Below are 23,741 nucleotides of genomic sequence, written 5' to 3' on the forward strand. Positions count from 1 at the left end.
AAATGAACATTTTCTGTTAACTTAAAACGACCTGCCCGGTCGGTGGTTGGCAACTTAACAATCATATTCAATTATTTTTTTTTACAATCTAAATTAGTTGTCAAGGCCTACTCCGCCACGAAGAACACCGGTGGTGGCATCTGTCAGTCGAATAAATTTCGAATGTTGGAATGCTGGAAGAAATGTTCTTCCCGCTCGAGAACCCGATACGGGCCTTCGTATGGAGGTTGTAGTGGCTTCCGGACAGCATTTGTCCTGACTAGGACGTGCGTGCACGTGTCCAGTTTCCTGGGAGCGCAGGCAGGTGCAGATGTGTGACGGGTGGGAGGTGTGGGTTTAAGGCGGTGGAGATTGTCTCTCAGCAGACGCAGCAATCCAGAGTCTGTGAGACCAGATCTCTTGTGGAAGATCGAGTAATAAATCGTTAGGCGGCGTGAGGCTGTGTTCTGGGGGGCCGCCGCCAGGAACCCCCCGCGGATCTAGCCTTTTGTGGTAGGTGCGAATTTACATGGGAGCGTACATCTGGTAGCCTTTTCGCCGATGGTACCAACGAACGCTTGGGTCCGCAGGTTGTCCTGACGACCTGCTACCCGATCGCCCTTTTCGGACGATAGACCGCGAGCTCGTGACCTGTCGCATGAACGCTGAGCGTCCAGTGTTGCCCTCATTTCCGCCATGCTGGCCACAAGAGTGACCTTCTCGCGTTTCAGCTCGCGCAGCCAGAGCGACTTCATCAAGTCGTCGATCTTGCTCCCACCCAATTGCCTCATTTCGCGAACGGAGAACATCGGTGATGGCATCTGTCAATCGAATTAACATCATTCGGAATAAATTTCGAATGTTGCTAACCCTGCTGCGCCACAGTACCACGGCGCATAATGCCGTACGGTTGCACAGGAATGTCATTGCGTTGTACCCATGCTGTATATAGAAATAGTATTAAGATAACGATCGTACTATCAAACAGAAGTTTCAAACTTTTCCCGTTTCTTCTTCTTCAGTCTTTGTCCCGTTCACAAGCATGTGATCGGTTGCGCCATCTTACTTTATCAAAAGCCTGATCTGGATGCAATTGGGAGGCTTTCAAATCCCCATCCAGCGTATCAAACCATCGTTGTTTCAGTCGGCCTTTTGATCGATGTCCAAACCAATCTTGGTGAGTAAATTCTCGTTAGCGCGAATTACGCAACCATACCATCGAAGACGCCTCTCTATCTCTCCCAATTTTTCCACGATTGGTGCAACTCCATATCGATCATCATTTCCGACGTGATCAAAGCGTGTCACGCCACTAGTCCAATGCAATATTTTCGTCTCCATTACCGCAAGACACCGTTCATTGTTTTTTATAGTCGGCCAATACTCAGAACCATAGAGGGCTGCGTTCTTCGCGATTCAAGCATCTAGATCTGAAGTGATCTATGTTGCTTTTGTGGCGTCAAAATGCGATGTCCTTAGTCGGTTCGAGGACCTCTTAAGCATTTTCGCCAGAAATTTGTATGCCAAATGGGTGCTAATTGACAGAGAGCTGAGAAAAACACATTTTTTCTTTGTTTTATCTAACAAAATATAATTAACGCTAAAATTATAATATAATAGTTAAATGTAAAATATTTGTGGTCTTTCTTTCAATTCCCTTCATACAAAATATGTTGCACTATACATAAACGTTCTTATTTTTGTGATTTTTCTGGTTTTCCTTTTTTCCTATAATTCATGTCACGGCAGTTTTTCCAACGTATTATATTATTCTTCCTACATTACCACGTATGTGAAGAACACAAGAACGAGAGTACAAATAGATTTCGTGTCTGACTATCTTCCGATATTAGCTTACATTTTTTTTTTCCTACAACATTTTTTCAATTATTCTTTGGCTATGGACGTACGTTTTCGCATTGATGTTGTTCCGCTGCTATTACCACCAACTGTACTAGAGGTATTGCCACCACCGAAAGTAGCTAATGATTTTCGTCGTGTCGGTGGATTTTTGGGCGGGTCAGATGATGGTGCACTGCGGCGACGAGGCGGTGAGTCTGTAATATGGAAAAGAATCTTTGGAATAGGAATCGTAAAGGATTGAATTAGTACGGAATGGAAAGTGATATATTACTAGGTAAGTGTGTAGACTAATTTCACATTCTTACTTCCATTAAAAGAAAGAACTTATCGAGTGACAACGACTAACTTTGACGATGTAGAAACCATGATTTTGACACGCGGCAAAAGTTTGAGATAAGAAATTGAAGGCTTTGCTTGGTGGTCCCTGAAGGGATTGCCATCATCGTTGAAGGCAAATATAGGTGCCATACATGCTAACATAAGGACTGTTGAAAGGCACCAAATAACCTGTGGTTTGTTAGAAAAATAGATAAAAAAGCCCTCTGGCTAGTATACTATTCCTGTTGTAAATTCCGGGAACAACTTTTGGCCTTGTTCAGTGCTGGACATCTACCCCGAAGAAAGCGATAAGGAATAATAAAGGAAACGACACGGTACGGTTTTATTGATGTCTCTATTCATGATATCTCTAGAAATATCACACACTGCTCTTGTTTGCAGACCAAGAGGATTATTCATATCGCCGGATATTCATGGGGTCAAATTCATATTCTGTATTCATTACCACCAACTGATGCAAATGAGCCAAGGTTTGAAATAGGAACAAATGATCGGGCAAACGCCTCCCCATATGTTGCCGAATCAGTCAAAGAAACATGAAGAGCGCTTCGCAAGGTATCATACTATACCAACTACGCCACCATATGTTGAAGATAACTTTTTTTGAGAGAAAATACATTTCCTTCGCACACTTACAAACTAGACAAATTACCATCAAAGCAACTTACCTCGCAATTGGGATATTCGTCGCTTATTCGACAATTGCGTCGATTGGTTTGCACTACTCTGATTATTGGTTGCTGTTTGCGAACTTATTGACTTTCGTTTGTTGTTTAACGATAGTGAGCTAAGTCCGGTGGATTTGTGTGAATCTCGATCCTTGTCGCTGCTCAAAAGCTTCCTACTTTCTGATGATGTTTGCTGTTGTTGTTGCTTTTGATGACTATTACTGTTGATGTTAGCCGATAAATTGTTGCTTTTTGAGGTGGATCCGGTATTTGCTTTTAGTTCACTTTGTTGCTTGAGTTTTTGTTCATCTTGCTGAGCTTGTTTATGAATGCCCACTTTGAGCCAATAGTTTAACTGAGTTTCACGTGATTCACTAATGATTTTACGTCCTTCTGGATATGTACTGAGAATGCTCTGAAAGGAAAAAAAAAGTTTTATGTAATTTGGGGGAAAAGTATTGTGAAAAATGATAAAATAATAAAGGAGCTGAGCTATCAAAGACGTGGGACTGTGCGTGAAGGCATAACAAAACCTCAAGTGAAATCCACTTTTCCACAGATGGAATTGCTTTACGAATAATTGAAAGGGTATAACTAACTCTTTTCAGATCTTACTATACTCCAGCCACAGTTGTATTGAAACAAATTGGCTTTGACTGACAAACGCTGAATTGCTTTCCCTAATATTTTGCATTCCACAAATATATCAGAAAAAAATAGGGAACTTTTGGTGTAAAAGTACCTTACAAAAAGTTTTTTTAGCTTTGGAAAAAAAATGCTTAATAATCGACGTTGCAACCGTCCAATTTGAATCTAAGGATTGAAGCATGTTAGATAATTTTATTTTGCAACCTTAGCTGTAACCTTTATAGTATCTGTCGCTCCAGAACTTTAAAGGGGCCCTCGCGTATGGTGGGTACAGCGGCCTCCGAGGAACGTCCACGCAAATGAGGACAATGTCCCGTCCCTGGGGTGTCGTGTGTCGAGAAGGTGGAATCGCCCGCAGTTTCAAAACAGCGTCCCTGAGTAGACACAGCATGCTGGAGTCGCTTAAATCCACTCTGATATCCAGCACAGGATCGGGGATGAGTCGCAGATTCTTCCCGTACACCATCTTCGCGGGGCTGACCGTGAATTCGTCTCGGTGAGCTGTGGGATGGCCGAGGAGCATGAAAGGACCACGACTACGACGGATCGTCGCGAGCCATTAAGGCTGCCTTTAGTGTCCAGTGCCAACGTTCCAGCATCCCGTTGGACTGGGGAAGGTGTGCAGTGGTCCTGTGACGTTTAAAACCAAGGAGCTTTCCTAACTCCGAGAAAAGAGTAGACTCAAACTGCATTCCCTGTTCCGTGATGATTACGGCTAGTACACCAAAGTGCAGGATCCATTCTCAACGAAGGGCCTCGGCATATGATTGTGTCGCAATGTCTGTCAGAGGTATTGCTTTAGGCCACCGCATAAACCTGTCCATGATTTTGAGGCAATATTTGTATCCGTGCGGGTCTCGTAAAGGGCCAATAATGGCAATGTGGATGGTGCGGAAGCTCTTGTTCGACCTATGGATCCTTTTTTATGTGTTTGCTGATTTTACACTTCTGGCACGCGATGCACTGTCTGGCTCAAGAGTTTGCAACCTTGTTCATGGACAACTAGAAGTATTTTTCAGTAACTAAGTATTGCATGAAATATTTCCTTTCGAAAATCGGCTCAAATAAGTAGCCTAGGTCTCTTCTCTGAGGACTCGCAGAGTAAATAGCAATTTGAGTGAGAAGACCTCCTTGACCTTGCATTTGGAATTTACCCTTAGGCTCTGAAGCTCTGCGTCGCCTTTCTGCCCCTCGGCGATTGCCGTATAATCGACCGCGGCGGGCATTGCGACCTCCGAGATTGGAGACAAAACGTCCGAAACGATGTTGTTTTTTTTTGAATGTCGGAAGTAAACTGGCTGATGAAGCTCAATTGCCGAAGATTACGAGGAGACGCTTTGTCGGGCTTTTGTTTAAGCACGAAAATAAGAGGCTTGTGGGCCGTGAACATGGTGAACCGCCTGCTCTCAAGGGAGAAGAAAAGTATTTGATGGAGACGTATGCGGCGAGTAGCTCACGATCGTAAGCGCTGTAGTTACGTTGACCTGGGTTGAGTTGTTTTGAAAAGAAGCTTAACGGTTGTCAGGTTTGATTCACCTTCTGGTGAAGAGCGGCGCCTACCGCTTCGTCTGAGGCATCGACGAACACAGCTAGGGGTGCATCTGATCGGGGAGATACCAGCAGTATAGTATCAACTAGCTGTTGTTTGACCGTTTCAAACGCCTGCACAGCTTCAATGTGACACGCAACGACGATAGAAGTTTAAAATACCCAAGAATCTACGCAGATCTTTCACCGTGGTTGCTAAAGTAAAGTTGTTTATCTCTTCAACCTTGTCTGGGTCCGTCAGGGGTAATCATGCGGCCGGAAAATGTCAACCGTTTCGGTACGAATTTGCATTTTTCAACGTTTAGGAAGAGCCCGGCCTCAAGGAGACGTTAAAAAATGTACTCGAGATAGTCCAAATGCTCAGATTCGGAAGAAAAGGCGACAAAAAAACATCATTCGTGTAAACAAACAAGTGTAAGAGTGTTGAAATATCTGCGCAGCGTTGCACAAACCAACAGTCATCCTGGCGAGCTCGAAGAGTCCGAAAGGTGTGCAGGTAGCTGTTTTCGGTTTGTCTTCGGGAGTAACAGAGATTTGGTGATACTGGGCCAGATCCAAAGTCGTGAAAACACGGCAATTTGTCAATGAATGCGCAAAGTTATGGGTGAGCGGAATAGAGTACCGGTCGGGAATTGTCTAAGCATTCAAACGCCTGTAATCTACGTATGGCCTCCATTCGCCGTTTGGCTTAGAGATCAAGTAGATTGGAGATGACCAACAGCTAGTGGAAGGTCTGCAAATACCCTTTTTCATGAGATCATCAAACTCTTTCTTTCCAACAGCTAGTTTCTGGGGTGATAGGGAACGCACCTTTGAGAATATCGAGAAGTCGGGGAGTGTTGATGTGATGCAACACTTCGTTCTTAACCGGCTGGGAGAAACTACTTTCAGTAGTGATGTTGCGATATTTTCGGAGGAGTGCGCAAATGCGATGGTCGGTGACGTCCTCGAAAACAATGGGGAAAAGTGTCGTTTGCGCAAGTGGAAATTTTTCCTGACGACTTTGCGGAGTCTATTAAGGCTTTGTTTTGCAGGTCCACCAACAGCCTATAGTGATACAGGAAGCCTGCGCCTAAAATAAGGTTGCTAATGTGTGCCACAACGAATCGCCATGAAAACGTTCGGCGCAGCCCGAGACTCACGTCCGCCTGCCTGTAACCGTAAGTGCTGATGGGAGATGAGTTCGCGGCAGCCAGTCGCAAGTTATGCGGGGTACCGGAAGGGTCGACACTTCAACGCCCGTATCGACCAGAAAACAACGCCTGCTCAAAGGGTTAAAAATTGTAAGGCGACGTAGTACTGCGCTTCGGGTCGCCGAGGCACCCAGCGAGCCTAATTGCTTTTGCATTAAAATTGCATCCGGTGCTACATTTACTCGCTTGAGCTACGAATTTACGTTGATAGCAGCAAATCGTCGGAGCCGATGAGGGTCCCGGCGTGCGACCACCCGAACGCCCTTTTCGGGAAGCAGACCTCGACCGTGACTGCGATCGAGATCTACCTCCCAAACGCAAAGTACCTACAGTCCTCGTAAGTTTGGACACGACGTCCGCAAGTGTCGTCACCATTGCTTTCAGGTCTCCCACTTCCTGAAGTTTATCTCTAGAGACTTCCGCGACAACGGGGCGTGCATTGACCTTGTGAACTCTATCTGCCGCGGCGAACAACACCTCCAGCGACCACAAGTCCGCACAGGCCAAGATGGGGCGGTTGCGGTCGCTGCAAGCATAGGCACTTCAATAGCTCTTAGCCGACCTTATCCCCACCCAGCTGACACATTTGTGTGGAGTCGTATGGTCTGCCAGGTTTCGTCAGTGTATTCCAAGGGAAAGTACTGGCGATACTGGTAGTCTGCCAATGGCTGGAGCATGACCTGAGCCCCAACCGTAACATATCCATTCTGATCGATAGCCAAGCGGCCATTAAGTCCTTGCGCTCAGCGACGACATCCTCCAAGCTGTTGGGGCAGTGCAGAAACGCGTTGAAAAGTCTGGGCGGCAAGATCAAGGTCACCCTCCTCTGGGTTCCGGGCATAGGAATATAGAGGGGAATGAGCGGGCTGACGGATTGGCCAGACGGGACTCTGCTCTTGGGAGCCTTTTGACTGGCACAGTCGGTGTTTCACTAAGGAATGTCAAGGGTGGAGTTTACTCGCACTACTTAGCAGCCGCGGGTCTTACCACCTGTGCCAATACAAGATTACGGCGGTCTGCACGGGACACTGGCCCATAGGCGGCCATGCCGCCAAGCTCGGCACACCCTACAGTCTACATTGCCGAAGCTGCGGAGAAGGAAGGCACAGGTCCAATCTCCAGAGCCAACGCAGCTCTCCTACCCTGCACCTAGAAATCTCTCTGAGGACCCCAAAGAATCGTTTATCCTAGCTAGTCAGGCGACGGATCCAGCTCTCCTACCCTGCACCTAGAAATCTCTCTGAGAACCCCAAAGAATCGTTTATCCCTAGCTAGAGAGAGAGAGACATTTAGGTGCAGGGTAGGAGAGCTGCGTTAGCTCTGAAGATTTGAGTCGGCTGGACTCTGCCTCACTGCTCTCATAACAGCAGTCACGATCTTAGCAGTTTGTGGCATCGAAACGGCGCACCACAGCGCTAATTGGGCTTCTCAGTGCGACCATTGGTACCTACCTGCCTTAGCAGTAGAAATACACGTAACACAGCTGGTTCAGCAGTTATTTAGTCAGTTCGCACAGCTGCGAGCGGAGATACATGCAGTTAAACGACAGATTTACTCCGTAAAATACAAAAATGCGGGTGTCTATAGACACAGGCTCTGATATTAGCATTATATCGCAAGCATATAAAAAGAGAGTTTCCAAGGCAACGATGCGAAGCCTACAGCGTCAGCAACCGAAAACTCCGCAACGATCACGTGACCAAGATGTGCAAGCAGTGCCATCAATAGCTCAGCATTCAACAAAGCACGTCGCAAAATAAATTCACAAACAGTGTTGCTGGCTTAAGTTTCCTACACAGTGCTCCTGCGGCAATGACCAATGGCATTGAAAGAAACCAGGAAACCATCGTGACAATCCACCAGCAGTTGAACAATAACAATACCGCAAACCCCAGCTGAATTGCCGTAATTTCCTTGCGCTCAATCACTGGCAGTGGAGTGCTGCGGGGGTGCAAGCTACTTCCAGACGCTTGCCTGAAATTAGAACTTACCTTTCTTTTCTGCCGAAGTGTTCTACTCCTTAAAAGTTAGCAGTATGGAAAAATAAAGGCCGTCCAGCAGAATGTTCAAATTATCGCCTGATCCGATTACTTTCCCATACCATGAAGATTTTTGAACGCATTCTTGACAGCGAAATCGTTGAAATAACTGTGAATCATGCCGGATTTGTCAAAAACTGCGGAACTACTGACGCAATACACGCTGCGCGGTTACTCATGGAGAAACACTGTGAGAAACATCGCCCTCTTTACATTACATTTCTGGATCTAGAGAAAGAGTTTGACCGTGTGCCACACGAACTCATCTGGTATGCTTTACGGCATCACTTAGGACCAGAAGAACTCGTGCGCTGGGTTCAATTGCTCTACCACGATCCGAAAAGTAAATTTCGAAGTATGGCAGGAAGCGCCCTCTCACCACTCCTCTTTGTTCTTGTTATGGACACCGTCACAGGGTATATTCAAGGTCCAGCACCCCACATACTGCTTTATGCAGATGATGTTTTCCTAGCATCTAATAGCAAAAATGGTCTTGAGCAACTTATTCGAAAATGAAATGATTGTCTCTTGCAACACGTTCTCAGATTGAATCTAAACAAAACTGAATTTTTGACGACCGATCCCCATGAAACAGGCACAATCACTGTCAGCGGCAGTGATCTGCCCCGAACTGAGCGATTTAAATGCCTCGGGTCAAGGCTATCAGCCAATGGAGAACTGCGTTATGAAATTGCGCAATGTCGTCCGTCCAGTCGCTCTGGCTTAATACGCTAGATGGGGATTTGAAAGCCTCGAGATTGCACCCAGATCAGGCATTCGATAGAACCAAATGGCGAAACCGATCACGACGAGCCGACCCCGCTTGTGAACGGGACAAAGGCTGAAGAAAAAGAAGAATAGGTCAATTGCACGTAGGTTTCGATTCGGAGATTTAACAGCACACCAAGTAACAAATATTCAGCAAACTGCCAAACCATAGTGTTCCACAAGCATATGGAAGTGATGCGGAAAATAACCCCTAAATTAGGTAAGCCTTGAAGGCCTATCTACATACAACAAACCTAGGATAAAGGTAAAGGAATAAAGCTGGAGCCTTCGGAAGCGGAATCGGCCAACTTAGACAGTTCGTACGTTAAGGATGAGAGCAGGACATACTTCATTTCGAGGAAGCGAGATGATCATAATAATTCATAAACACCAAGCGTTAAATATCCACTTACCTGCAACTTTTGTATGGTCTTATAAATAACCTCCGGTGAGACTAATCCGTAATCGAACAACGAACACATATGTAATACAAAATTTCTATATAAATTTTTTTGTAGAAGATCGCGTCCACGCATATCCAAAAACATATCACAGGCAAGTGGCAATTGACAGTCACCGACGTAACCATGCTTCATAACATGTAAATTCCACATTTTCATCAGTTCTTTTTCGCCTTCATTAACGTCCGTAAATTCATCAATCATTTGCATTGTTTTCTGTTGCAACCACAAAGGATCACCTTCGCCTTCTGAATCGACATCTAATTCTTTTGGATGAACTGGTAAACATGTTTCGGTATGATGATATAATCTGTAAGGTAAATGTCGGTCACCATGACGGGATTTACTACATCATCCCAAATTTAGCAGCGAGGATCCCATTGTGTTGAAACGGGTGCCTACTTCAACTAAATTTTCAAGTGGATTATAAATACCTCCTCAAAGGAGTTGATTTGTGTTGAAACTTACCGATTGTGTCCCGTGATATAAGGCCTCTGATTATTCAATTCATTCTCATCCAATTCAAGGAATTCACTGAGACTGGGCTTCTGTCGACGTGGTCGGCAAACGAGTAAATTTGTAACGCTAGTACGTCTAACTGGACCGGCACGAGCGAATGCACAACCTGTTGCCGGCCCGACGAGATCGTGTGGCGATCCGGTATACGACCCGTCGTACATATCATTGATCGCAACATCAATTCGTGCTCCGTTATTCGGCATTGGTACGTATGTGAATGTGAAGCGAGCATGGCACAGCTTCAAATGTTTGAGTAATGAATAAAGAGTAATACAATTCAAACTACACCAAGGACAATGCAGATCATCGCACGGTTCCGTTTGCTGTCGCGAGTTGTTATTGTATATGAACTGATAAATAATGAGGAATTGTTCTTCCGACTTCACAGGCACCATTGTGGCAGCATTAGCAGAGGATTCCTTCAGACCGTTGCGTATTGGGGCTATCGTATTGTTATTATGTTTAAGATTGTCATTCATATCGGCACCGTTATCGGCTTGGTGTCCGTTTGCTGTTATAGGGCTATCGGGTGATTTAATTACGGGTTTTGGTCTGTCTACGAAACCTGAGCACAGCTCTGTTGTCCATTTGAGACAAAACTTCAAAGTTGGACACTTGCTAAACACGTCGAATGGGTTATCCGGCTTTTCAAAAATCTCTAAACTAGTTTCATCCGGTAACACTTCCCACGTTGAATACTTTTTAGGCGAATTATTTTTTACAGTAGGCACGATTTCCTGTAATGCTAATTCATACTCGCCTTCGGCTAGAAGGCACCGACTATGCTTATCGAATATAACTAATTCCGAACCGTAAATTTTCGTGTTTGGTTTGGGACGTTTCGAATTTGGTTCTGTAATTGAAAAGATAAGATTTTGCATGTCATCATTTTGCTACACAAAATATGTTTGTTACTAGAGCTTATGGGAATTTCTATTTGATACTTTGCGAATGTCCTACCTTCATCATTCTCCATAACAACGCTGTACTTTGGCAGTGTTTCAACCCTGAGCACTAGAATGTATGAGCGATTTAGTGGTGCGCCCAGAGGCTTGAAGGAATCCACAGGTATGCTAATTGCTGGAATTTTTTCATTTTCATCTGATCCGCTTGGATTGACCATAACATCTGACGTTCCAAACTGCAAGCCAAAAACTCAATTAGTCCCTGTTTCCTTCATCAACAACACAAAATATTTTACATTGACTTCCATTAGCGCTGCAGAGCTATCCTTACGCTTTTTATGTGAAATTTTCAGCAGAATTGTCTGCACGCGTACAATATCGTCGCATTTCATATCCTCACACAATGTTTTATCGTAAAATCCAAGGAACATGAGAGTCATATAGTCACCAAGGAGTGTGGTTTTATCGAGGCAGGACTTATTCACTTTCTCTGATAGCATTGAATCTATTTTGAAGTCTGAACGTTTCTTGTTGTTACGGGACATTCGGTGTTTCATGTAAGTTAGCGTGCGATGCAAGAAAACTGGCTGAAAAGACAATGTTAAGATATAAAATGTTCTGGTGGTTTTCAAGTTTAAAATAAAGTTGACGTACCGATATCATATTACGCGTTCTGAGATACCGATAGATCTGTGTTGGTTCTGGAAATGAAGAAATATTTTAATACTTTATTCGTTTTAAGGATTAACAAGACGGGAAACCGGAAGCTCGCAAGTACTAATCAAGACCTTTCATTTGGTACCCAACATGGCTAGATTCGGTGAAAAAAATAATTGTGCCCCCTTTTGCATATATGAGAACCCCTCCCCTCCTTAACCTCAACGTAGAAAGATGTCACCCACTACACGCCTGGGCGTTCATAGTTCCCAGCTTCTCACCAAATTTCGTGTCAATCGGTATAGTTTCTGAGAAAAGTGGGCGTGACGGACAGACAGACAAACATTGAACCGATTTTAATAAGGTTTTGTTTTCAAAACTCTCAGAATCAATTTAGTTTGTCAGTGAGGAGAATCTATGAAAAAATGCGTACTATTTGCAACAAGTCAGGAAACCGGAAACTAGACGCTTCAGGCATGAAACGAGCCTAAGCAAAGTATAGTGGTAGCCTCGTGATTGTCTTTTCAGATTTTTGAGTTGGGTAGTTTTCGAGAATGGGTCCGTTAAAGAATTTATCATTTTCGACCCCCCGAACTCCGCACCTTTCCAACAAATATCAAAACTAAGGACTGGTCAGAAATTACTAATGGAGACCTTTCATTTGATACCTCCACATGACTATATTTGATGAAAATTAATGACACCCTCCTTTTGCATGTAGGGGACCCCCCTTAAATTCCACGCAGAATGATGTAACTCACTGTATGCCTGAAGGTTCACAATTCTCACCTTTCTAAATTTGGTGTCAAGTGTTATAATCTTCTCTGAGCAAAATGTATGTGACAGACAGACAGACAGTAAACCGATTTTAATAAGGTGTTTTACACAAAACCTTAAAAAAAAGCACCGTTTTTGGTAGTCTGTTTTGCTATAGCAATTACTGATAGTTCACCACGGAAGCATATTATGATTAGTCAGACACATTTTCAACGGGAAAAAATTATAGGGATCAAATTCTTTCCTTGCTCCGTAAAATGATTGCCAATCACATTTCGACAAGGACTACGGTAAGGATGTTTCAAAGACATAAAAAAACGTAGTAGTATTTTTCAACAATCAAAGCATGTACAAATCAAATAAAAGAAATTTTATTAGATTATCTTCAGTGGTTGTTTTGGAATTAATTCCCAAAAAAAGGTATGAAATTTGAGTCTGACGATAAAAGACCGCCTTAAGAGTCAGCTTCATTATCGTAGCGGAACACAAAACAAAATATTTTTGATGTACATAGAAAGGAAATCGTGAAAGGCAATTTAAATATAAAAAATATTCTTTCCAAAACGAGAAGCACAGTAGAGGTTCCTTGGTACATTCGAAATGAGGATTTGCATAGGGACCTGAGATGCAGGATTATGTCTGGTGTCAAGTTAGGTCATCAAAGACTAACTGCCTGAGGGCTAAACATATATGGTTGTCATTTACCCATTGGTGTGGTCAAGCGCGTCAACCACACCTACGCGTCATCTTTCCTGGTTACCTGAAATGTGCTTCAATTTTCCTCACGATTTTCTGAGGTGCCCGCGCTCCTTATCTACTGTTCTGCTCCAAGTGTCCTTGGCGCAACCTCCACCCGGTTATCTTGGGAGAGTGAACATATCCAGCGCTACTACTGCCATCCGATCACAACACCCACAAGTGCCAGGCCTATGCAACGACGAAATTCTTCGTTTAGAATAGTATCAGGCCTACGTACCCCGATGGTATGGCGCAGTAGATGTTGACCAAGACTTGGAACTTTTGAGTAACAGTGGAGTTCACTTTGCATGTGCTATCATATAACAATAGAGAAAGAACACAGAACAGTCTCAACTTGATTTTGGTGTTGTGATAACTGTATTTCCGGATTTGAAACAAGGCAGCCAAAGCGAATCTAGCACTGTTAATGCATCGAACAACATCCAGCTCGGTGCAACCGTTACCATGCTTGTAGAATATACAAATTGATCGACGCCTTCGATGCTCTGTCCATTGATGCTGGTTTTGTTAATGCTTATCTTGAGTCCAACTACTTGCCTCTCTTTCCAAATCCAGAGCCATTTGGGCTTGGTCCATAACCCGGTGAGAGAGCAAACCGATGTCATCAGCATGGTCAAGGTTTTTGAGGAAAGATCTCATAGTCTATTGAACTCTTCTAAGTCCTCCCAACATGAAGAAGGTCACCAATAACAAGAAAAAATAACATCGATGACAAATCGCAGCCCTGGCGGATTTCGCTTTGGACCTAAAAATCCTTTGAGATTTTGATAATAGCTATTAGTTTCTCCGGAATAACACTCCTGTGTGGGGCACTCCAGATACACTCCTTGTCCATAATATCGAAAGCTTTCTCGAAATCGATAGAGAGCAGTTGAAGCGAAGATCTGTTGATGTGGTCAGTGCATTAGGACCTGCAACCAAAACCAGCCTACTCTCAGTCGATCAAGCTTTCGAGATGTTATCATTGCAACGGCAGATATTGAAATCTTAACGACCATCCCCTTCTCCCACTCTCTAGAAAAGATCTCGGATTCTCAAGATTTCCGTATAAGTGGAAGTAGCAAATCTGCAGTAATTGCAGGTGCAGCGATAAAAAAATCTGCGGAGAGACCGTCAATCCCAGCGCCTTTATTAAGTACACACGCCACACTTTCAGATTACGTGAATTCTACAGTTAGCCTTTTAAAGATTTACAACTCTTGAAAGGCGAGTATCCAAAAGAGAGGAATGAATGAATGAAGATATCGTTTTTTTTTGCATCATGTGATGTGGTTATTAACCAATACTAACAACATCTACAGCCCCTATTCATTGAATTAGGACCAGTTAATTTATTTTTTACAATTCTCTGAAAATTTTATGTCATTCTAGAAAAGCGGGTTTTCTTAATTATGTTTATTTTTGCGCTAAAACTATAACGATAACAGAAGGAAAAATCTTATCAGGAAAATCCCATACCCCTTACTCCTTCTCCGCGACACAGTTTCATTATTGTAAGGGCTTGTAAGGAGCATTTTTCTATTTTAAGGTCTCTTCATCAGGGAAGAGGGAATAAACATTTTGGAAATGGCATTAAGAAGTAGGTCATCCGAAGGGAATTTAATATCGACAAGACGGGCAAAAAAGCTAAAGCTTAATTCGAAAATGAAGAAAGCCAGGCAGGAATTTACAAGGCACTATCGGCATTATAGCGTTGAACAATGAAAGAAGATAATTGTCCTTGGATTTGTACATTTCTGTTTATTTTTTCCTAAAAAGAATATCCAAAAAGAGCTTTTCCTTTTGTTCCATTTAGCTGCCGATAAACGAATGATTCGTTTTTAGGACATTAGCCTGATACCGCGAAACAGCTGATCTGGTCAACAGGCCGCAGGAGGGGCGCCCGCGCTCTGTACGTCGCCCGAATGTCGTGCATGCTGTGCGTGAGCGTGTTCGTCGCAATCCTCTCCGCAAGCGGAAACGAATGTCTGCGGAAATGGGCATTTAAACTAGAAGTATGCGTCGTATTTTACGAGAAGATCTCGATCTCGGTGCGTACCGGCGGTGCTTTAGCCATATGTTAACACCAAAACCGAATGAAAAATACCACGAATTCGATCCTTTCAATCCTCTGGGATTAGCATTTGGGCTAAGCTAGAGGAGACTGCCTGCGATCGAACTTGCGCCGATTTGGAGAGTTTGAAGGCCAGCATCGTTCGTGCAGCTCAAGAAATGCCGCTTCATACCGCGCGTGAACCGGTCCATGCATCGCCTCACAGACTTCGGTCCTGTATAGCTGCAAGCGCCGGCCATTTTTTCGTTTGAAAGCTGTGTTTCCCTTTTCTAGTGGTGTACTTTGATTGATTTGGTTTATTACTTCGTGAGAAATAAAGATTTGTTTGACTGACCGAACTTATGGCTAGACTATGTACATAAGAATTTATTTGCTTTAATCGTTAATTAAATAATAGAGTGCAAAAAGAATTGGAAAAAAAGAAAACTAAATTTTGATAAAAACCTTGGTGGTCTTCATTCGATGAACAGTAGACAGCACAAACAAGCACTATTCTCTCCTGTCTCGTTATGGAGGCAAACACAAGAAAGGTCTTCCAGGGCTCCAGTTGTCTTTGTTTTCCAACCGTCGTACTAGAAAGCTTATCTCGAGCAACCCGTAAAATTGTCTAATGATCTCTCCATATACCATGATCTAAGCTAAGATTGAAGAAAAGACTTTTTAGCGGTTGACCCCAAAGGAATTTGACATGATCACTACTGTGACAATGACCTGGAAGATATCTCGTACAGTAACTGGCGACTAGAATTACTGCCCTCTAATTGGCGTGCTGTTTCAGCGAACAAGCCAAGTTTGCTAGCCAATTGGAGAAGGATTAAAGAAGAAAAAGAGGAATAATGTACATGAATTTTCACAGTTTTAGCATTTAAAATGACTCGCCTATTGTCAGTTGATGACAATCAATATCCCAACATGAAGAGGATTTAAATCTAGATTCTACCAATCGTCATCCGCCCATGTATGTAACCAGATTTTTGAGGGAGGCTACATTGAAAAGTACAAAGAGAGATAACTGATGCCATGCTAGTTTCGGGCTAGTGAAGAATGCAATGCAACAATTCAATGAAATGTATGGGATTCTGATCTATTATATAACAAGTCGGAATACTGGAACCTCGACGCTTCGGTATTAAGGTTTGTAAGTGCAATAAATATACCTGAAATGCAAAACTTTGACCTTCTGTAACTTTGTTTCTGATAGTTGGATTGAACCAAACATAAAAAACAGTTATATACTATTATTAAGTTTATTTATGCAGATATGGGAACGAGATGTATTTTGAGGCCTAGATTTAATATAGATGCATTATCCAGATTCGTCGGTTGGATAGGTTCTGAGAACGCGACCTATTTCAGTTTTCGGGACACACATTATGAACCCTATCTCTCCTATGTTTCATTCAAAATTAGAAATAAATTTTCAAAAAAATATTGAACTAATTGAACTTTTTCATTTGATTTCCTACATGTGGGTTCTGTGAAAAAAAATTTCACCCCACGTCTCCAAAAATTGCGTCCGTCCTGTCGCCCTTTATGGTTCTGAGTGTTGGCCCACTATAAAAGACAATGAACGGCGTTTTGCGGTAATGGAGACGAAGATGTTGCGTTGGACTAGTGGCGTGACACGGTTTGATCACATCCGAAATGAGGATATCCGCGATCGTTATGGGGTTACACCGATCGTGGAAAAATTGCGAGAGAGGCGTCTTCAATGGTATGGTCACGCAATTCGTACTAACGAGAATTCATTTGCCAAGATTAGTCTGAACATCGAAGTCGATGGTAAACGACCAAAAGGCGGGCCGAAACAACGTTGGTTTGATACGCTGGATGGAGATTTAAAAGCCTCGAGATTGCACCCAGATCAGGCATTCGATAGAGCCAAATGGCGAAACCGATTACGGCGAACCGACCCCGCTTGTGAACGGGACAAAGGTTGAAGACAAAGAAGAAAAAAGGAAAAGCTCTGTTCTGCACTCGTTCCGCTTGCGTGTTTTTGATCTGTTATAGGTTGTTCACTCAGTTAACGATGTCCACCAGAATAGACGTCGGAATAAGTAGCCGCCGTTCATGATTTCCACCAGAAGAGGCAAGTTCCTGGGACCGTGGTCGTATAGATGCCGCCGTTTTGGCTTAGGAGCCCGGCAGCGTAGTTCCTGCAGCTCGAAGCTCAATTCGCTTTGTCCGGCGCCACAATGGAAGCCATTCGCTTCAAGCAGGCGCTTGTTGGGCTAGATGAGAAGACAATTGAGCTTGTCTCCGAATTTCTCGAGGACTGTTCTTAGAGGAAACTAAAAGAGTGGTTCATAGCCTCTCAGTAAGCGAGGCGGCTAAATTTAACGACTTACTGACAGAACTAAGGCTAAGTGACCATGCGCCAAGCCAACTGATGCGCGTAACGAAGCAGTTTCGTGGCGACAAACCCGGAACATTTTCTGTGACTGCAGTGGCTCCCGGAGACCACACAGGCCATCTTGACATGAATGGGTTCGAGATCTCTGAACACGTTCGAAGCCACCGCGGATAAAATTCATGACGTCAAGCTGCGACCCATTTTTGGCAAGGTGTCCCGCGACAATTCAAACCAGGTGGCTTCACTGCCGCAGACGGGGGGAAGTAGGACCAAATCAAGGTCTAGATTCGCCTGCCGAAATGGGCAATCGGATAGTAGGTCGCCCCGGAGTATGCTGGTACCATCGTAAATTCGCCGAAAAGACTAAGAAATGTACTAGCCCCTGCAATTTCTCACTAAAAACAGACTTGCCGGGAGATCCGGTGACGGCTAGTACTAAACTACGTCCCTTAAACTAGCGCAACCACCTTGTTGATACGGTGGTTGTTCCCATACTATCATTTAATACCCGCCATCGTTGAAACTCGCGGCAGCAAATTGTTCGTCGATCCGCACGTATGACTGCAGGCTGGTAAACTTGAGTTTAGGACTTTGAAGAACTTTTTCTTGGCGCTTCATTATCGCGGGCATCAGCATTCCCTTCTTAGGCGCGGATTTCCTGTGCCACAACTTATTGCTAGTGGATCTACATAACAGGTCCCTCATTGACCCCCCAACTTCCCTTATGTTAGTGGTTTCTTTAATTTAACAACCTGCGAGTTTGACTATTCACTTTAAAAGGGAAACATTTCAACAAAAGACGAATCTTCAACGAAAGGCGTCCATTTTCGGAGCTGCTGCCATTCCCGAAGAGCAAGATACACAAACGTATCATGAAGTATTATAGGATTCAGACAGCGATTACAAAACCCGTCAAAATGTCCTCATTGATAGATTGGCTATATTTTAAGGAGAAGAAATGCCTGATATGTGTTATTCCACTCATAAGGCCAATTTCTATCACTGACTGAGCCGTCAGAACCTAACTAACTTGAAATTACAATGCATGCTTCCTAATAGCATCGTTTGGAGCGACGAATATTGTAAAATATAAAAATTTCGCAGTCACATTCGAGTTGCAAGAGACATGAAGAACAGGGGGTTTACCGTCTGTCGTGTGGACATAATCCCACGGTCCTCTTCAGACACAGATTGGAGACCACCATGAGAGATATTGGTTTATACTGAATGCATGAGAAACTTATCTACTATCTCTGTCGCCACTAAAGGGTACGATGTCCGAATTGTACAGCCACTTCTTTACTAGAGCCCATGAGGAACTCTGTTCTGCTCCAACCGCAAATAATCGGGTCTTGAGCATATCCCTCAAGGATTCTTCTGGAGCATATGCTTCTGAAGGCCGTCTCGGTTCCGATGGTACCAGATAACCTCCGGTAAGCTTCGCCGCAAGAACCACTTCAGATGAGTCCCATTTCAGGCTTGGGTTTGGTCGTCTTCCTCGCGCACGTGGGGACGAAATACAAGGGCAAATGTATCATCTGATTTGCTTCATTTTTGTTTAGGGACTGATGAGTCCTAAGCCCGAATCCATTTGATTTTGGACCGGACCAAATGGAGACCAGCCTATGGTCTATGCACTCCTCATTTTGGATTTAACAACCAAAGTTCAAAAATTAAAAGAGGGACGAAGACGGCCACGATTTCGTACCAGGGCAGAGGTACACATCTGTCCTAGGAGCAGCGTGACCGAAGTGGCTTATTTTTTTATCAGCTCTGGGCTGGCATGAAGGGATGGGAATTGATTTTGTGAGCGTTGCATAATTCACGCTTGAAAAATGGGAAGATCACTCCTGTTTAAGCGATTTGGCCAAGTTTTCTCCAGCAGTCGCATCTTTGGAGCCAGCCCAATGAAAACAAATCTGCTTGCGCATTTAACCTTTTCCGTCGTTACATCACATGCTACGCAAATGGCCTATTTGGACATAGCGAAATTCTTTTCCGTCATTGCATCAGCATGTTACCTACCAAATGGTCACTTCGCAACACAACAGCAGGTATCGATTTGCCACAAACAACAAAATAAATAATAATAAACAAGTGTTACTGTTTTGTGTACAAGAACACTTTCGAACTAAGATGTAAACACGGAAGGGTCAAAGATAGGTGAATTAAAGAATGACATTACTTTTGATTTTTAGTATTCAAGAAGTCTCTGGAAAGAGCTAAAGTGTTCTAATCTAATGTTCGCGGTTGCTTTATAACTCGCTTTTTAGATTTATTTAGAAATTGAGAAAAATAGAATTGTCAAAAGTAAAATATTGTTGTTTTTTGGAAATAAAAGTATGTTTTTGGGAGTGGAAACGCGAGTGTTCTTTATAAATCCAAAAGTGCAAGAGTTGAGCATCAACGTAAGTATAGTATCTTTAGTTTTTCCTTTTCAGAAGATTTGAATACCCCATCGTTCCGCATTTAAGTTTCGGCAGCCCGGTACGAGAGCAACCACGGCCATCAAACTTAAATCCAGGAGCTAGTGCGCAAGCTTGGCCAACGCCCAAGCAGAATAGCCCCTAGACGAGGCCGTCTAGGATATCACCGAAACAGCTGGTCCTTCGAGTCGGAGCTTTGGCTTCTTTGAAAATTTGCTTCCCGAAGAGTAGTTTTTGTTGATACCTGACGACTGCCCACTCCGCTTGCTTCAACCCCTGAGCTGAGAACGTACCGGAAATTCCGGATCTCCATCGACGGCATCTCGCGATTGTGTTTATCAATCGAGGTAAACTTGAGAATCGCTGAATGAAATCTGGTTCAGGCGCAGGCTCGGAACCAATTTCCGCTAGATGATTCACTTTTTCAGCGCCAGAACTGACGACCTCCATGCGAGGGAGTTCCCCCTGCGAGAATTGCGGTCCATGGAACCACAAATTTCCGGGGACACATGCCCCTGGATGCACAATCTGCATGGTTATGGCTTGATCTAACGTGGTGGATATCTGTGGGTGATAGACACTTATGGATCGCGGCTACTCGTCGCTGAACCAATTTGTTTTCGATATCCTTCCGACTCCGAATCCAGCAGAGAGCCACCTCGGAATCGGTATACACCGTGAACTTTACTGGGCTAGTCCCTAGGCTTTTACGAACGTCGTTGAACAATTCCGTTAAAAGTACTACAGTTTCCAACTCGAGTTTCAAGATCGTGCATGCTTTGGAACTTATACTCGATCGTGTCTTTAAAGGTGTGATGCGCCCTCTAGCTGCGATCAACCACAGGATGTAGATGACCGCGGCGTAACCGTCACCGGATGAATCGCTGAAGCCTACTAGCTTCATCTCTTCATCTTTGGAGGTGTGTCCACTCCTACGTGGAAACCGGATTTCATTCATGTATTCTAGGGACGAGAACACATTTTCTAGTTGCCTTCGGGACGGTTCCTCAATAATGTCATCCTAGCCGTAACCTTCCTGCCATAGACGTTGAACTTCTATACTCTGCTTCATTACAACTGGAAAACAGTCATCCCTGGGATTATAGTGCAGACCAAGGATCTTAAGATGGGATATTGTCCCAAAAAAATTCAAAGAATTTCGCAAGCGGAAATGACGATACTTTCACCAAGCAACCATTTAGGACGCAATTGCGCTCGAGGGTTTGGAATTGTTGCCATTTCTATCTGCACGAATCTGAGAGCAACTGAAGCTGAATTCGTAAGGCGTAACCCTTGAGCTCGGTGGAATCAAGTGCGCAAAACTAAAGGATCTTACCCAAATCGAGCACTGCTATTTGATGAAGTTGAAAATACAAATTTGGTGGAGTTTTTTTGTAACAAGAGGGAGATGGTCGTGTGTTAAACCATTTTCGTGCCGATAATAAGAGCGTTCCCGTGTTGGCTTACACTGAAATTGGCAGACTTTCTCGCCTAATTCATGTTTCATCATCATCAACGGCACAACAACCGGTATCCGGTCTAGGCCTGCCTTAATAAGGAACTCCAGACATCCCGGTTTTGCGCCGAAGTCCACCAATACGATATCCCTAAAAGCTATCTGGCGCCCTGACCTACGCCATCGCTCCATCTTAGGCAGGGTCTGCCTCGTCTTCTTTTTCTACCATAGATATTGCCCTTATAGACTTTTCGGGCGGGATCATCCTCATCCATACGGATTAAGTGACCCGCCCACCGTAACCTATTGAGGCGGATTTTATCCACAACCGGATGGTCTTGGTATCGCTCATAGATTTCGACGTTATATAGGCTACGGAATTCATGTTTGCTCTCAAATTTTAGCTTCCCTGCCGCCTCGGCCAGTTTTCTTCTAATATGCTACCAACACTGAATCAGCCAAGCGGAACGTTGCACTGTCGCATTATTTGATTATTTTTGTTTGGTTGCACTGCGGCCTTTTGTCACTGCACTGCCAACGGACTTTCCCGCCTTCCCAAACAAATGCTGCCATTTGACGCCAGGTTATGTCAACTCGGCTCTGCTATAAACAAAACAAACGTCTACCCCCCATCAGGCGGCCACGACATTCCTCCATTCCGTCCCAACACACTCCCCAGTGCCATAACAAACCAACCACCCGGCGAAGGCTGGCGGCAAGCGGCCGTGAGAAGCCATTCACACCGGTCCGGCCGCCGTCATCGAAAATTTCCCAAATAACTCAGGCCGCATCCATCCCACTCACACCGCACACAGTCCAATGCATTTCCTTCCACTCGCACGCATCACGGGGCGCCTCTTTCCACACACACGACTTGCAACTCACTTTCGAACGCCTGCAAGAAGAGCTCATGTTCCGCCTGGATTTGATCTCGATGATCGCTTGCTCGGCCCGCGGCATATTTCACGCTCGCACCACTTGCTCCACCGCCGGCGGCTCCAACCGTGGGTCCGTTCGTCTCTCCGCTGCTTGTTGTTGACGCTGTGGCGACGACGGTGGCTATCGAATTTGCCGCCGCCGATCCGGAGTCTTTATCGCGCTTTTTCGGCGGCATTTCCACACAAAACTAAGGCAAAATCACAACGCGCACGTTCAACTTGATCACACACAGATCACGGGGCTTGGTCGTGACACAGTCTGAATAGGGAAACGGGGGTGGTTGAATAAAGAAAAATACAAGAACGAAAAAAGTCCGAACACTGTGCAATCGTGAAAATGTAGTTTGGCACCGCGCGGAAACTTGCAATAGACACCGAAGTGGTGGCGGTCAATTTGGCGAGTGGTTGGTACTAGATGGCGGCAGGTGTACCAACTCAAGAAATAAATGATTTGGCATTTATTGGAAATTCCCCTTTTGGACTGGGAAATTTCAGGGAGTTGACGGGGTAGAGGAAAATAATTAAAATTCCATTTTCCGGACAGTATTCAATTAAACTTGCGGTTTTTTATTATCATTTACGCGATGGATATATTCCGATATTCAATTTTTCCTTCTCAGCTTGAATTCTTCCCATTTTAAAAATCGGGATCGGGATATAAACAAATCTTCGGTTCGGGCTTCGGTATCAATCGGCTTTCAACGACTTTCCAATTCCAGATTCCAATCCCTACAAAATGGATTTACTTTGTTCCACTTTAACAGTGGTGCCAGTAAAGTTGATTTTTTCTAAAATTCTTTAAATAGAATCAGTTGGAGCATTATATTGAGCAAAAGAGTTGGAATATCGAGGAACAGCCATGAAAATAAGGAAATAAACTATTTTCGTCTTTCACTGAAATGTTCGGAAGTCAGAAGTATGCTTTACTAACTGTTGAATGGATATATTTGCATCTATTGGTGGATAAGAAAGTGTTTTGGAAACAATCCAACAGTCAACAATCGCCGTTTTATAACTCGTGGAATCGCCCTTGGATAACTTTAAACTTTGAAATTAGGAAAGTATTTCCCTTGGATCCTTTTACAAATGCCGACGCTCCCAGATTATAGAAATGATGCATCCATAAAAAGTGCTCCCGAAGTAGACAGGCAGAAACCACACTCTCTAGATATTCAAATTGATCGACACCTTCGATGCTCTGCCCATTAGTACAGATAGGGAGAGTGCGATGACCCGTCAGACTGAGAACCTTGGTTTTCTTGGTGATTATCTTGAGTCCAACTCTACTCTTTCCAAATTCAGAGCCATTTGGCCAAGATCCATACCACATGAAAGAGTAAACAGATGTCATCAACGTAGTCGAGCTGTTCGAGGAAAGATGTCATCGTCCAT

General features: G+C 44.0%; 1 protein-coding gene across 2 annotated transcripts; it reads right to left on the reverse strand.

Moving 5' to 3' along the window:
• Nucleotides 1-1,550: 1,550 nt before the first annotated feature.
• Nucleotides 1,551-22,751, reverse strand: LOC119649800 (polycomb protein Su(z)12). 2 transcript variants are annotated; one of them, XM_038052111.1, is made up of 8 exons: nucleotides 22,297-22,751; nucleotides 11,585-11,631; nucleotides 11,227-11,517; nucleotides 10,986-11,166; nucleotides 9,975-10,878; nucleotides 9,459-9,816; nucleotides 2,850-3,264; nucleotides 1,551-2,036 (listed from the first exon to the last, which is right to left on the reverse strand). In XM_038052111.1, exons 1-8 carry the CDS (start codon nucleotides 22,523-22,525, stop codon nucleotides 1,867-1,869), a joined length of 2,595 nt encoding a protein of 864 aa, XP_037908039.1. In that variant the 5' UTR covers nucleotides 22,526-22,751; the 3' UTR covers nucleotides 1,551-1,866. The 2 variants fall into 2 exon arrangements, with proteins under 2 accessions (XP_037908039.1, XP_037908040.1); XM_038052112.1 differs by having other exon boundaries at nucleotides 1,861-2,055.
• Between the last annotated feature and the right edge of the window lie 990 nt (nucleotides 22,752-23,741).

The sequence above is a fragment of the Hermetia illucens genome, chromosome 2, assembly GCF_905115235.1.
Source record: "Hermetia illucens chromosome 2, iHerIll2.2.curated.20191125, whole genome shotgun sequence".
Taxonomy (NCBI): Eukaryota; Metazoa; Arthropoda; class Insecta; order Diptera; family Stratiomyidae; genus Hermetia; species Hermetia illucens.